General features: G+C 40.2%; 1 protein-coding gene across 7 annotated transcripts in view; it reads right to left on the bottom strand.

The window, feature by feature from the left end:
- The window catches only part of tmcc1b (transmembrane and coiled-coil domain family 1b), a 16,507-nt gene continuing 1,107 nt past the window's right edge, over nt 1–15,400 (bottom strand). Inside the window, exons 1-9 of one of the 7 annotated variants that reach the window (XM_067587341.1) lie at nt 14,632–14,740; nt 11,361–11,537; nt 9,148–9,191; nt 7,616–8,388; nt 3,549–3,968; nt 2,778–2,819; nt 1,664–2,148; nt 1,433–1,568; nt 1–1,353 (exon numbers count right to left, since the gene is read on the bottom strand). In XM_067587341.1, the coding sequence (XP_067443442.1) occupies nt 1,039–1,353; nt 1,433–1,568; nt 1,664–2,148; nt 2,778–2,819; nt 3,549–3,968; nt 7,616–8,215 (1,998 nt within the window). In that variant the 5' untranslated portion in view covers nt 8,216–8,388; nt 9,148–9,191; nt 11,361–11,537; nt 14,632–14,740 and the 3' untranslated portion in view covers nt 1–1,038. Of the gene's footprint in view, nt 1,354–1,432; nt 1,569–1,663; nt 2,149–2,777; nt 2,820–3,548; nt 3,969–7,615; nt 8,389–9,147; nt 9,192–11,360; nt 11,538–14,551; nt 14,741–15,400 lie in introns of those variants that run through there. The other 6 variants (XM_067587342.1, XM_067587346.1, XM_067587343.1 and 3 more) reach the window with 6 other exon arrangements.

Here is a 15,400-nt window from a genome sequence, read left to right on the forward strand (position 1 = left end):
AAAAAAAAATCAACTAAAAAGTATTACTATTTCATTGTCACTAATTGAACAGTACGGAAGCACTGAGTCTTTGAGCACTTTAACCGCTCTTCAAGTATGTTAATTCAGTTCACGGATTATTCTTCTGCAGTGGGAAATCCACTAGGATAGTGGGATCCAGTTGGCCAAGAGGGCAGGGTTGCAGCTCAAAACGAAAGGTTCTTGATAGTAATATCCTGGTTGTGGCAGAACCAGTGTTATTGACTTCACACATCCAAAAGGAACAAGTCGAGAACCCACCATTATTTGATCCAGTGACAAGTCTGATTCTACAGCAATGTAGCTGATGTGCAAGCACCCCGTTCTTCAGAGAGTAGTGAGCAGGAAGAGGAAGAGTTGGTCACACAAGCTAAAAGTTGAAAAGAGTAGGTGAAGAGGACAGAAATACTGTAGCAGACTGATGAAAAACCAGAAGAGAAAGAACTTACAAAAAGAAAGAGACGACTGTGGAAAACTGAATCAGCAGATAAGTGTCAGCTCATTACATTTAAACGAAGTAAAAAGCCATTATTTAGCTGTATTAAAAAATAGCAGTGAGTTCAAAACAATACCACTTGAATCAGCTCAAAAGTAATAAAACTCTGAATTACAATTTCTTCTGTGGAGAAACAATGCAAAGTTTTCCACATGTAAACAAATTCACTCAGAAGAGAGAAATCAAGTGTGCAGTTCTCTCGGCCCCTCCTTCAACTATACCCCCCATTCACCCTTACAGTGTGTGCTTGAGCCACAATTGCACCAAAGATTGCAAGTCAATACCAAACATCCGAACTTTTCTCCCCTTATTTTCCGTTTTATTCTTCTCAAAACACATTCCAGAAAGTGATGAGGTGACAAACCTCTGATGCAATCCTCCTGAGTGTTTTGAGAAGCTGCTCAACAGGAAGAAAAGGTCGGATTATTGAGATTCAACTCCCTGTACGGGTCAGTGTCCTCAGTTTACACATCAGCCTCAAACCCTCTGCTCCTTCATTGTTTAAATAAGCCTCTCCAAGCCGGTCATCTGGGGTGCAGGAGAAAGCGATGCACGTACTCTGAAATAGCATCCCAGTGCCTCCAGAGGAAGGCGAGGAGGATTATGAGGAGCAGCGTCGAAAGCGTGCGGCTGCGTGTTTTCATCAAAGGGACAACACAGTTAGCCACTGTGGACACAAACACCAAAAGGACTGCCATGACAGCTAGCAGCACATTGATAAGTTTTCCAAGAAGAGTCCGTGCTGTGGCATTCTCCAAACCCTCGAGCTGCACCACCTGCTGTTGCTGCTGCTGCAGCTCCATCTTGGAGATTCGTGTCTGGCATGCCTCCAGCGCCTCCTGCAGGTCGGAGACACAACTGTCAGTGAAATGGCTCTGATAACAAAACAGATACATTGTTTATTCTGGTGAAGCTTACCTGAATATCCCTCGCTCGTTCATAAGACTGATAAGCAATCTTCTCCTCCATGCTGGCTAGTTCCTGTTTCAAGTTAAGAATTTCATTCTGGTGCAGCTCTGTCAAGTCATTCAGTTGTTCTTCTAAACGTTCACACCTGCAAAATAGCGACGGCAAAAGTACATCACAAACAGAGAATTTTCTTTCTACACACACAGACCTACTATACGACAGTGTGAAGACCTACGCTACCTGTATCGTTCCTCCTGAAGGGCCTCAATGATCATTGTGTAGTCCCGCTGATAGTGGGCTTTCAAGTTTTCAAAGGACTCTTCAAGTCGACCTTGGTTATCCCGGAGCTCTTGGATCTCATGGAGTATAGCATCGAAGCCTGAGGCCTGGGCATGTTCAAGAGTATTGCCCCTGGAGCTAGGGGGGCCTCCAGGGGCTCCAGTGGTGCTGTTGGCTCCTGCAGACCCAGAAGTAGCACTGGAACAGTCATCATCACTGGCATACTTTGGGCTGGACTGCAACTGTCCTGTCCCAAGGGTCCTCGTTCCCCCAGGGCCAACACCCTCATCTCCCTGGGTTTCATCCAAAGAGTCTTTCAGGGCTGAAATGTTATCAGCGCTTCCAAATTTGTTGCGGATGAGGGAAGCTATTTCTCTCGGCTTGGACACCACAGCTCCAGCTGCAGAATGAGTAGCTTGAGAGATGCTGGAGAGGCCACCTGTCACCTGTAATGACAATACGTAGGTGATACTCAGCCTGTGTCAAGTTGCTATATGACATCTGGTTTCATCACAATAAATGGTGCAGTAGGTGCACAATAGAGGATTTCTCAGTAAAAAAAAAATCCTATGAGGTGGAAACATCTAGCATAATATGTGTGTGTGTTATCAATATTCAGCTGACAGTATTCAGATTTGAAAATGGAGAATTTATGGATCAAATGCACAGGCTGCATTGGTAAAATAAAATGCTATAGCTACCAGAAAGAACCTAGTCTGGAAGCCATTTGTTAATTATGTGTATGCATTTCTACCTAGCACTCAATAAAATATGATTTTGTGTGTTAAGCTGTGATAAAGGTTCATGATATCAATAGCTTATATGGCTTGTACATGGAAAACCATACACAGCTCATTTGTAATGAGCTCCATCTCTGTAAACTTTTACCAATACACCAGTGTGAGACAAAAACCACTTACATTTACCACTACCAACCTACAACTATTATGTCTATAGCTTTAAGCATGCCCACCACAACAACAAGCACAGATGCTCAATACAGAAATATACACAACATTTCAAAAGATTAGTGTCACTTCACTCAATTATATAAAAAAAATAAATATCCAATCACCTGGGAGTTCTGTGCGGCCATACGTGACTTCTGCAGCCTCCACTGTACAGTGGTGGAAACACAGTAAAACCAGACTTTTGTCACCATAGTAGTGATAAGAACCTTTTTTCCCAGAATCAGTGTTATTCAATAAAAGACTTTTCTGTGATTTTTGGATGCTATGAGCACCATAATCTAATAATTGCTATTAATTTCCACTGTAGAAGTGATAGTGGGGGAAGCCCAACATCTAATACAGAATATACATAAAACAAACAATTTTCATGGCTACATACCACTAAGGGAAAGTGGAAAAACTTTTTTTTTTTTCAATCTTGGTGAACTGATCCTTTGACTGAAACAATTGAGGGACTAATTCAGACTTCTGCTTTTAGGTGAGACAGCCACCTCTGGTGTAACACTACAACAAACTACTATTAAAGACATTTCTCACAGCAGACATTTTGACTCCACTCCAATTACATGAGACAGTAAACCATGCCAGTGAGTCAGCATGCACCGTACTGGCAAACCCAAATGGAATACACCCATTAACGAATTTTAACACCTGTTTGGCAAGTCAAATGTCTGTCATGAGATTGGTCTAATAACTACTAAGTTGTCCATTTACTCAGTCTACTAATGTAGATGGCATAGTTTAAACATTTTTGTAAAAAGGATATTTAACATGTAATCCTTTGTCAATAAAATTACATAAATCCTTTTAAATAATTCAGAGAAAGTGTATTTTGGCAACAAAAAAAATACTGAAAGCAATAGTGAAGCACACACCTTGGCTCCAACATCTTTCAACCCCTGGTGCATGTCTCGGAAAACATCTTTGGGCTGGCGAGGGATGCCATTGTGCTCCACCTCACGAAGTTTCCGGTGGTAGTGCTCCAGCTTCCTCTGCAGTTGCTGGATAGTCTGAGCTGACTTTTGATTTTTCTTCTCAAACACCTGTTTGATGCGTGTACTCTGCTGTTTGTCTGCATTATTAGCCAGTTTCAGGTATTCAGCCACATTGTCATCACGTGCGGTTTGTTCAATTTTGATTTGTTCTGTGAGCTTGAGGATCTTCTGTTGTAGTTGGGCAATGGCCTGCTTAGTTCGCTGGGGGTCTGGGGTACTGTCGACTACATCATACCCGTCTGCACCGTAGGACATGGCATTAGGTGACACTGCAGGTCCTGATCCATCGTAACGATCCAGCTGTTGAGAGAAGTGAACAGAAGTTCAAAATGTGAAAAAAATGCTGTTCAGTCACATTGTCACAGATTTTTCAATACTGCACTGTGATGCAAGCACTGAGTGAAGTAATACTGATATTACATCTGTAACTTTGAAATTTGTGTATCATGTTGTCTCTCCCTCTAGTATTCAGTATCTAATGTGAAGACTTGTACTAAAAAGAATGTGACTTTTAATGTTAATTAAAATGTTTAAGTAACAAAAAAGTGGGCTCATCATATATTTAACATGTATGTCACTACACATTTACAACAGCAGATGGCGCCTATAAAGTTCCCTTTTGACTGTCACTTCACACCTCTAGTTCCAGATGAACAGTACCAGTCAAAAGTTTGGACACACTTTCTCATTAAAGTGAATGGGAAGGTGTGCTGTCAGTATAGTGGGGAACAAAAGCTTAAAAATAAGCCAAGTTAACAGAGGTTTGAGAAGATCTTTTAAGATCAATTTTTATATTACTCCTCAGGAGATAGTTTTATTTGTGAACCATAATGGCCCATCGAACATGATATTGTCTGACAATGTACACATGAGGAAAATTTTATTAACATTTTGACTGTACAGATTGTTTCTAGCATCAGCTACAGTAGAGGTTTAAACTCAATTTTTCATGTTTCCTCTAAGTGATCATACTCGAGGAACACAGCGCTTTTTGTGCTTGATTTTTGTATCTTTAAAGTATATCTATGTTCTTTTGTTTTTGATGTGATTATAATGGCGCACTTGGACATTGGCTATGACAACTCTTGCCCTATGATCCATCATTCAATAAGTTTTAAATCCTGTTCAATTAACTATTCAATGACAACTGTACAACTTTCCTAGGTTGACTATGTATTTGCCCTATGTTCATTTTGACCCAGTGTTGAAACGTTTGATCTATTTGTAAAATTAAAGGCTTCAAAGCTATCGGTGTGCTCCAGTCCTTTTATTCCTCTGAAGTTTGCTTTCCTTTGAAAGTGTCTCATTCAGTGAAGTGATAAAAGTTTGCAAAATCTCTAATCTGGAGACTTATGGATGAAAAAACAAACATCTTCAAGAACAAGCAGGTGGGGCTTAAGATAAGGTAGTTTGATCTAAATAGTTTTCAGATGATGCTTATTTTTTTCACAACAGCAATATTACCATAATTTTTTACCTATCACAGGGTCTGATGGGACAGTCACACTAAAAACTACTGGATGTCTAAGGTATCAAAGCATAGTATTCAATCACACAGAAGAGCAGAGCTGCACTTACATGCAGAGTGATGAGACCTACCTGGTGAAGTATGCAAGAACATTCTGGGTCTATCAGAGCTCAAACAAATACTAACCTTTAAAAGAGTGAACACTGTTCGAGGCCCCACAACTTAAATTACAGGTTTTGCATTCTCACTTATTACAAATGCAAACAAAAAATCCTGTGCAAACAGGTTCTGAGATAATGTATGTTTCAATGTGTATTTGTTGACAGGGACAACTAGTGTTTTAAGGAAGATATTCTTTACTGACTGAAGGATGTCTATCCTGGTATCTGGTTTTGAGGGACCATAAATGGACATCAGCTGAGCATTGTCAATTACTAATAACAGGTCATAAACAGTTTTATAAGCTGAGCAGGAACAGGAAGGTGCAATGCAGCCTACACTGAGTTGAAGGAGCTACGAACAGTGTGGCATTCCAGAGATTTTCCTGTCATACTGCTGGTCCTATAGTGTGTAAATAATTTTTATGATCTGCCTTAATTACTGTATTGCTTTATACATTCTTCTTTTATACATTCCTCTTACTTTTTTGATGCAGCTACACTTTATTGGGGACATATATATACACCTTTACAGGTCTATATTTATATTCTGGGACTCTACTAGAATATCTTTGCATGGTTTACAGTTTGAAAAACTCCTTATTTAATTCATATTGACCCTTTATGCAACTCCTCAGTTCAGCCTCTGTCTGAAACAGGCTGTTTTAGCTCCTGTCTATTAAGGCCCCCTACCAATGAGCCCACTCTTCTGATTGGTTAGTTTAAGGAAGCTGCATCTTGGCTGACTTCCGGCAGCTATATAAACAAGCAGCAGTAGTAGGATTTCACTTCTTTTACTCGTTCTTAACTCAAAATGTCAACTTCTCAAATACATCCATACATGTTCGAGCTGAAATCCGATCCAAAGTATGAGAGCGGACAATACAAGCAACACATAGAGAAACCTTAGTAACAAACGCTACAGAATAGATGGCCATCTATGGGCATGCACAATGAGCTGAAGTCATCTCATAAGCAAGGTAGAAAAAAATGTCAAACAAAGCGTTCAGAGCCAGTTGAAGCCTGGGATTCTGACTCTCAGGGAGTATTTCTACATATGTTCACCTCGTGTTTTGGTACTTTGACCATGTTTAGCATAGATATCCGACATCATAACAGTATATACAGTACCAGTCAAAAGTTTGGACACACTTTCTCATTCAAGAGAATATGAAGGTGTGTCCAAACTTTTGACTGGTGCTGTAAATATCAGAAAATCACAAGCATAATATTTCCCCTTTAACAAAACCCTGCTTCAAGTGTCATTTTTTATTATTTTCTTTTAATCTCTTATGACAAAGGCATGTAAGCCCTTCCCTATTTTACAGTTTCATTGGTAATAACACTGAAGATGTTTTCAGATCATGAACGTTCTGTGTTGAAAAAAAAAAAAAAACTAAACCAAATTAAATCATCCCACAAGTTTCAATTTGTTTATCCCTGCAAGCCTTCTCTGACCTGAAGTACACTCAGAGACAGCAAAGCTAAATTTAGAAAGGCTTAAAGGCACATAGTGACCAACCACTCAAAGGCAATCTCTGACCTTCCACAGCTGACAGCTCATCTACCCATTCACCGGTTCATCCAGGCACATATAAACCATTAACAGCCTTTTATCACAATTGCCCAGTTCACTTAATTTTGACATTCCTGCACAGATATTAGTGCATGAGTCCATTTTATCTTTTGTTTTTACAGCTAAAAAGCCAATAGGATGCTGACAAATACAAAGCATTTGTTTCCTAATGAGTGCACCGTGTCTCCATATACTACTGTTTGAATCTGAATGTTTCATGCCCTGAGGCAAACCTTTCTAAGAATACTAAATTAGAGTTTCAGAAATTAATTTCAGAATTTCAGAAAAATAATGAATCAGAATCTTACAGAACGACATTAAAGCTCCTGAAAACTTGGTTTCAAATCTTGAGTATTTAGCTTATTCATTAGTAAATAAGCAAAAACCATGGTTTGGAGAATTGAACATATCCATAATTAGTATTTATTGAGACTCCAAATCTCATCATGGCGGTGTGGGTGTAGTTTGATCAGATTTGACTGACAGTGCTGGCAGTATAAGGAAACAACCTCACAACTATTATTACATTTTGATTCAAATTCTGATTGGTGCATCTAAATATATGACATCATCTTTTTCCAAGCCCTGCTTCAAATAAGTGGAAAAAGTAAGACAAAAACCCAAATACAGAAATCTCTCATGTGAAATAATCAAAACTTTGACAGAGAATTGTGTGTTCATGAAAAACCCCACCGCTCATAGTACAAAGCTGATTGAGCGAAGAAGCACGTCACTGGACACTCACCTTGTCAGGTTCCTCAGTGGAGTGGTAACCGGATGTTAGCAGCATGTCTGCTAGAGCGGGGCTGGTTGGTGTGTCTGTGGTCGAGGAGGAGCGTGGGCGTCCAGCCTGCAGCAGGGCCTCATGGGTGCTGCGCCGGTGGATCTGGGGGCTACCTTTCTGGGGAGGATCCCCAGTGCCAGCCTTGCTGCGGCGGCTCTGCAAGCTGGTGCCTCGCTTCATCATTGGTGGAGCACCTCGGATCTGCTGCAGAACGCGGCTCAGAGCTGCGGGAGGGGCGGAAGCAGCAAGGTTGTCAGAATCCAAAGAGGGAGCCGAGGAGGCAGGAGCGTCCCCTACTTCTGACCCTACATCTGTGGGTTCGGAGGGAGGGGCGCCCGTGCAGGATGAGGCGGAGTCATGTGGGGAAACGGAGGAGCGTCGGCGCTGTGGCTGGAAGAACTGCTTTAGGCCATGGCCCAACGCTCCCATGTTCTCCAGGGCATTATGGGTGATTTTGGACAAGCCATGCTCTGACTCCGACGCCCTCCTGCCAACCTCTGTCTCCGCTCGGCCTCCTGTGTCCGGCTCCTCTGGACTCTGCTCACTACTACCCTGATCCATCAGAGACCTCCAGTTTCACAGTGAGGTTCTACTTGGGGGTGCAGGGGACTAGCTACGCCCCGACGACACCCCCCCTCTGAGAGGCTGGTTGAGCCGGGAAGCAGAGGGGATGGCGCTCAGTTGGGCCTTTTGAGTGGGCATGCATCTGTGGCTTGTCTCAATGTCATGCTTGTCTACCACAAAAGGAAAATAAAATGAATTATGACATGCAGCAGTGAGTGATGAACATAATAAGCAGCAGCAGAATATAAAACAACAGCAAGCAAAGTATACTGGGTTGACACAGACATGACCACTTTTTAGCTGTTAAATAGAATTTTTCTTGTTAATTTTGTCTAAACAACTTTTTGCAAACAATCCACGATTGAGGAAAGTTTGATATTTTCTCTCCAAATCCATTTTAGCTTAAAAATCATGTGGCATGTTTTACAGCGCCAACCCACGAATGCAAAAAACAGTCTACAAAGTAAACACGTTTTTAAGGTTTCTGAACAGTTTCTGAAATGCTCCAAGTTTATTTTAGTGCACATGTTACAGGTTGATGATGCATTAAAGCCCAACTGTACAAAAGCCCTCACCATGGTTAACATTTCAGAAAGTATTCATTATGGAAAGTTATAAATCAACATAATTGAGAGTGCTTAGATGATGCTAACAAAGAAACTACAGAGTGTTAAAAAATGTAAATGAAATTCTAAATGGACAGTGAAAGATATCTAATTCTTAACCGATTAGGTGTTCAGTGATCCCTGGTGGTCTCTTCTTTGCATCTCATTTTATAACAAGGCTAAATCCTGTAACGTAAAGGACCATTCCAAGTCTTTGGTTCTCAAATGACAGCAAATATTAAAGCCTTTTCGTTTACCAACATGTAATACGACAGCGATAATGAAAGTAAGAGAGAAGATGAGATAGTGTGACAGAGCGCTTACCATCAGCCCAGCCTCTCCTCTTCTGACTCACAACTCAGGACTGGCTAAATGAAGCAGAAATATAAAGAAAACATATAAAATTAGAATAATAGGTTTTGTTCTAAGCAAAAAAAAAAAGGAACTTTGGCGATCCGAGGTTAAATAAAAAAGGTATAGAATCACACACAGATCAAACAATTCAACCCATTAGTAGCTGGTTATGGATGTATAAAGGAATGTTACAGACAGGTTTAAAAGCTTCTAACATGCTGACTATAACAAACTGTCGACGAGCTAATGGACCATTGTTTAAAATCTCAAGAGCCAGCAGAAAGACAATGCATGACGCACTTTGTTATGTTTAAGGAAACTACAGTACATAACAGCCAATATGACATTTACATGACTTGACAACATTTACTTGGCATCAGATCCAGACTCACTGTTCAAGTGATAATGCTAATTCTACATAGAAACAAAACATGACATGAATACAGCTCAATAGTGCTCTAAGGAGCTGTCACTGCACAACTCATCTGTAGCTCATATATGGGGCGTGGGGGACGTTAGCCTGTCAAAGATCACTCCCGTCCTCCTTTTCTTCTGGGCCAACCAATGTGCACACTATCCTGACAAAACAAACATCTACTTATTAATTTTTTATGATTTCTTATATGACCAAATGGACATTAAGAAGATTTTTTTTTACAGTACCTGTGCTTATTTGACACTATCAGCAACACACGCAGCTCGACTGGTTTAAATCACATGGACTCAAACCCAAAACATCAGCACTCATGAACGGCAGCTAAAGGTTTGATTTGTTTGCACAGCAAATGTTTGAAATTACATATTCACATATTTTTCTTTTAAAAACTGGAATTACAGCTATTACTAAGGATGAAAACCACAATCTATAGACTTTTTCAGTACATTATCAACTGTACACTTACTGCTTTTCACAAAGACTAAAATACAATATATTTTTCAACAGCAAGTTTCTGTCGTCAAGTAACCAGACTGTTGTTCCCTTAAGGACTCAAGAAAATATCCAAAGCCTGTTAAAGGTGATGGGTCTGGTCTGACTATGTAATAAAATGACTCAGCAAAACTACAAAGTATCATTTAACAAGCCAGCAGCACAATCTAGCACCAAAAACACTACGAAATGCTCCATTAATGATACACACTGACTCATTATGTCCTGTTGTTACAGCTGCAGTGTTGGATTAGAAAGCACTTTGTTAAAGGGTAGGTGGCAGTGAATAATAGTCTGATGATGAAAAGAGTATCCCTACCGATGCTGATCAGCATCCTTCAACAAAAGGCCATTTCAATTTTAAATTGCATTAATATTCACCCACAGTCCTGACTCATTTCACTCATTACTCAAAACATTAATTATTTGCATGAAGCATCGCTCCCCCTTGCAAGGACAATACTGTGAGTATAAACTGTCTATTGGTGACTCTAAACTGCATTCTCTTGAAAATAAGTTTATATTTTTTGAGATATTACAGCAAACCATGATGAAGTCTCTATAGACATAAACATAACACAACTATACAGATAACCAAACACTAAAGTTCATTGTTTTATGAAAAACAGTAGCTATATGACTATGGTTCCTGACTCCTGAATCACTGAAAACAGAGACAGCCACTCAGTGATTCAGTGCAATGCAAACGCATTAAGCTTTGTACGCTTGAAATTTAAGACTAGACATTCGAAACAAACACAGACGTTGAACTATATCTTTCATCAGCAATTAAAATACAATGGCTTCCGACTCCTCCAGGCTGAGGGCAAACTGTTCTCTTTGAAGTGGGTCACACAACGTTCGCCTGTCACCAAGGTCACACCATCTACAGAATGATGTGCATTTCTAGAAGCATTTAAGCTTTTGTGTTGAGGAAACATTTCTGTAAGTGGGTCCAATTTCAAACTGGAGGCAATTTGGGTTAATGCTACATCATAGACCTACATACGTTTTTACACTTTCCTATCTTCCCATATCGGTTACGATTATTTGCTAAAAAATGGGGTGAATAGCGTTCTTGCAGCAGGGAACACTACATTTTTTATTGCATAGTAAAATACAGGTGAAAATGAGTTTAAACTGATAAAAACCTGTTTTAAAATCATATACTAATAGCAATAAATCATAAGGATATGCTATAGTTAGGTTAGAGGGACACTCGACTCAGCAAGAGTTGAAGGGCAGATGAACATACCTTCAGATGTGGTCATCAGCAAATGATGTGTGGATCTTTTAACACAGAAAAAGGAATAATAATCCAAGCGAATTTCCAGCAACACTTCCTCTCGCTAATTCTTCCAAAAGGAAATCTGGTGGGATAGCTGTCAAACTTTAGTCAGCTGTTTCCATGGACATTTAGAAAAATCACGTGCTGCAAAAGAAAAAAAGAAAAAACAGAGAGGCCTGAAAAGCTGTTTGTTATAAGGGAATGCTGCCATTTTCAAACTGACAATCTTCAGACACCCAGACATATTTCTCATAAATGTTGATACTTATATGATAAATTTAATATGTTAAAGTGGTGCCGCATGTACATAAGTCTACTGTAGCCAAATGTTAAAGGTAAACTATGCAGGATTTTCCTAAAAAATAATGTATAGACTCATACAAAAATAACCCCTCTCAATCATCACTTATGACCCACTAGAGGTGTGTGTGGGTGTATTTATCTACAGAGACTCTGCCCTCTGCCTGTTTTTTCTTATTTTCTAATTATTTTGCTGTGTTTGGGACGCTTCTGGGCATGTGAGGTCGGAACTTGTAGCATAGCAACCAGGTTACATCGCTGGCTCCATCTCTTTCCTCTGCTCCGCTCTGCTCTGCTCTCTGTCTCTGTGTAATGGATGTATAAAGAGCTGCGGGTCTGTGTGTGTCTGCTTGACCGAGGGCGGAGCTGAGCTATAGCGGACAGGATGAAGCTCTGCATTTAAACAAAATCCGGCAATGCTGCACCTTCCAGCAGGGTTGTGCAAAGGCGTGGGCGTGTTTATTTGTGCTTTAGAATGTAACCGCCATGAAACAATCAGAAAATAAAATTTTATTTATTTGATTCACAGTTTTATTGTCACCAGCGCCGCTCGCTCTCTTCATTCACTAGCTCGCTCGACCACCGCTGCTCTCTCTCTCGCTCTGAGCCGGGGAGGAGGGGCCAACTTTGAATGCTGCATGTTTACAAACAACAACTAACAAATCCTGCATAGTATATCTTTAAGGAAACGAGGAGTTTTTAACCACAAGTGGCGATGTTTTGATGAGTGTGACATCTATTGTTTCAGTCTCTCCAGGAATTGCACCCATCCACACATTGTTTCACAAGGGCTTACAATTCTGTCCAGCCCTGCAGTCCCTAAACTCTACAGAGCTTTTTAGACCCTTTTTGCCCATTGCTTTGGATGTACAGCCTAAAATTTCTGCTCTCATCGACCCAGTTTCCATCAGCAGGAGACAGCTGATTTCAGCAGCACTAAGTGGCAAACAGACAAAGTTAACCACTAGCTGGTGAGCAAAAGTGCAACACTGTGCATGCTAAAGACTCAGATATCTTTGACAGGACTTGGTACAGACCAGAGTGTAAAATGCAAACCAGGTAATTGTTCATTGACTGATTAGCAATAACAAGTTTATCATGTAATGATATACTAAAGAGTGTTTTCAGGTTGTTGTGGAGTTCTTCTGTGTCTGTGTGGCCCACACAAATCACTGAATGCAGGTTTACAGTTAAAACTCCACGGCGTACCTTGAATGTCAGATAAATTACAAGACACATAATCTCTGTAACTATAGCCCATCCTTCTCAAAAGGAGGTCACACAAAGCTTGTACAAGTCTGTGGCTTCATAACTTCAAGATCTCCTCCGAACATGTTTTAAGATGTATATAAAATACTCAGAATAATAATTTGTCTGATATGGTTTTTCCACAAAAAAGTTGAATTATCTAGTTGGAAATTCTTAAAATTACATCTCCTCCTTCTCCCTCATTAAAAATCCATAATCTATCAATATGTAATTATTTTTCATTTAAAAAGTCTAACTGCTGGACACAAGATGTCTCCTACTTCACAGTAAAGTCAATTTCCAGTGTATGTTCACTGGAGGCTTCAAGTTTCCACATCACACTTGTGTATATTGGACCAGGATCAGCTTCCAAAATAGCTGTGATGTATCAAATCATGCTGGTAGGGTACGCCCCTTTAACTTAGATTTTCAATGAGCACTTTCCACTTTCAGCAGATGAATGTGAAAACAGCCTTCAAGTGTCAAACTCTGCACATACAGACAGGTGACAAATTAAAGGAAAAACCAACATAAAGTGTCTTAGTAAGGTGTAGGGCCACCGTGTGCCACCAGAACAGCTTCAATACACCTTAGCATTGGTTCTACAAGTCTCTGAACTCTACTGGAGGGATGAGCGCCATTTTTCCAAAAGATATCCCCTCGTTTAGTGTTTTGATGATAGTAGTGGAGAGCGCTGACTAACACGTCAGTCCAAAATCTCCCGTAGGTGTTAAACTGGCCAAAACTGGGCCTGCTCAGCATTTTCATACATGCCACATTGGATGTTATTTGCTTTATTGTACCATGCAGTGCAACTGTGTGGAAGCATCTGCATTCGTTATGTTTCTCCACTCATTTATTCAGGCTTTTCCTTTAATTTGTCAACCATCTGTACATCATTTGATGAAACAGTGAAGCTCAAACATTCAACTGAAGGAACAAGAAAAAAAAACACATTTTTGAGTGGAGGGGAACTTTAAACAGGAACACGTGTTTCAATTTTATACAGCACAGGCCTCCCAGGCCTTACAGCTTAATTAACTGTATAATGTTAATTAATAGTGCCGAATAGCCCCTTAGGGAATATCTGCAGGGCATGAGCTGTTAGTCTGTTTTCTAAAAGAGTCGCATCTAAGATAAAAATCAATCAACGTGACATTTAAACGCCAAATGTATTGATAGGAACAACGCCCTCCGTGTGAACAGGATACAGACAGTGATACGTGCATTCCGATGATATCATCACCACTTCAGTACCAACACCTGATGTAACAATGAAGGTTCCTGTTTGATTAGACTCGTCTTGTGCAAAATGAAAACTTCCATTACAACACAATAACATTAGAAAGCTCCCCGCCCAAACACAGCCGAGTTCATTAGTAAACAGTAAGTTACAGGTGCATTGAGTGTCATTAGCGTTAACTGTAGCGACGTGTATACATAAAGCTAAAAGGCTTGCCGGTGCGATAAATGCAGTTATGTACACAAATAAAAGGATGAGTAACGTTGCTAAGTTACTGCACATAGCCGGAGCCCAACGGTTTTACGTTAGCTGGAGTTAAGAAGAGGATGAAATTAGCAGCTCGCTAGCTAATGTTCGTAGGCCTGACCTTTAAAAACACTCCTCTGTAAGCTGTAATTGCTGAAAACGTCAATGTAGTTTATAGTTTTATTCCAGGGTTTTGCTAACCGTGGTGGAAGATAAGCTCTGAATACATCGTTGCCCCCGTTTTGATGGCTTGTCTGCTCCTCCACCAGCAGCTAGCAGTATAAGCTATCGTGGTGCACCGGAGGCTGTTCATTTTACTTCACGGTGCACACCGGTGCTGCTGTGCGGGGCGAGGTCATAGTGCTATTGGTGTGGACACATTAGGGTCATTCTCTGAATTTTGCATTCATGACAGTTCCCTTTATCACCCCAGACTCAAACTGTCGAGTGCGAAGATTGTAAAAAAACAATTTACTACATTTCACAATTAATTTCTTTTACAATATACACTGAAACATGAGCCTCTGTGTTCAGGGTTTAATAAGAATAAGAGGGTATGGTACCCTGGATATTCAAGGGTTAAGAGTCCATTCACAAATTAGGGGCCCTGTGGCTTTCAAGGGCTACAACAAGAGCATCTAACGATTGTTATTTTGCCATTTTATATTGTTTTTTTCTGCTTAGAATATTTCTCTGGCCTGCAGTGAATTGCTAAATGTCAGGCCATGTTTTGCAAACTATGTATGCAATGAAACAAACGAAAAAATATGTATAGATTTATCATCAGTGCTGCAGCTGCTAATAAACAGACTCAGCTCTTGTGCTTTTAACATTCAGGCTCATTAGCCTAACCAAACATTAGTGGTCAGATAGTGGCCGCATGCAATGTGACACGTGTGACAAATTCTCAAGTACGATCCAGTAGATTACTGTAAAATTATTTTTTTTAGGAGTCTCCTCTTCACCTGTT

This window comes from Thunnus thynnus, chromosome 4, assembly GCF_963924715.1.
Source record: "Thunnus thynnus chromosome 4, fThuThy2.1, whole genome shotgun sequence".
NCBI lineage: Eukaryota > Metazoa > Chordata > Actinopteri > Scombriformes > Scombridae > Thunnus > Thunnus thynnus.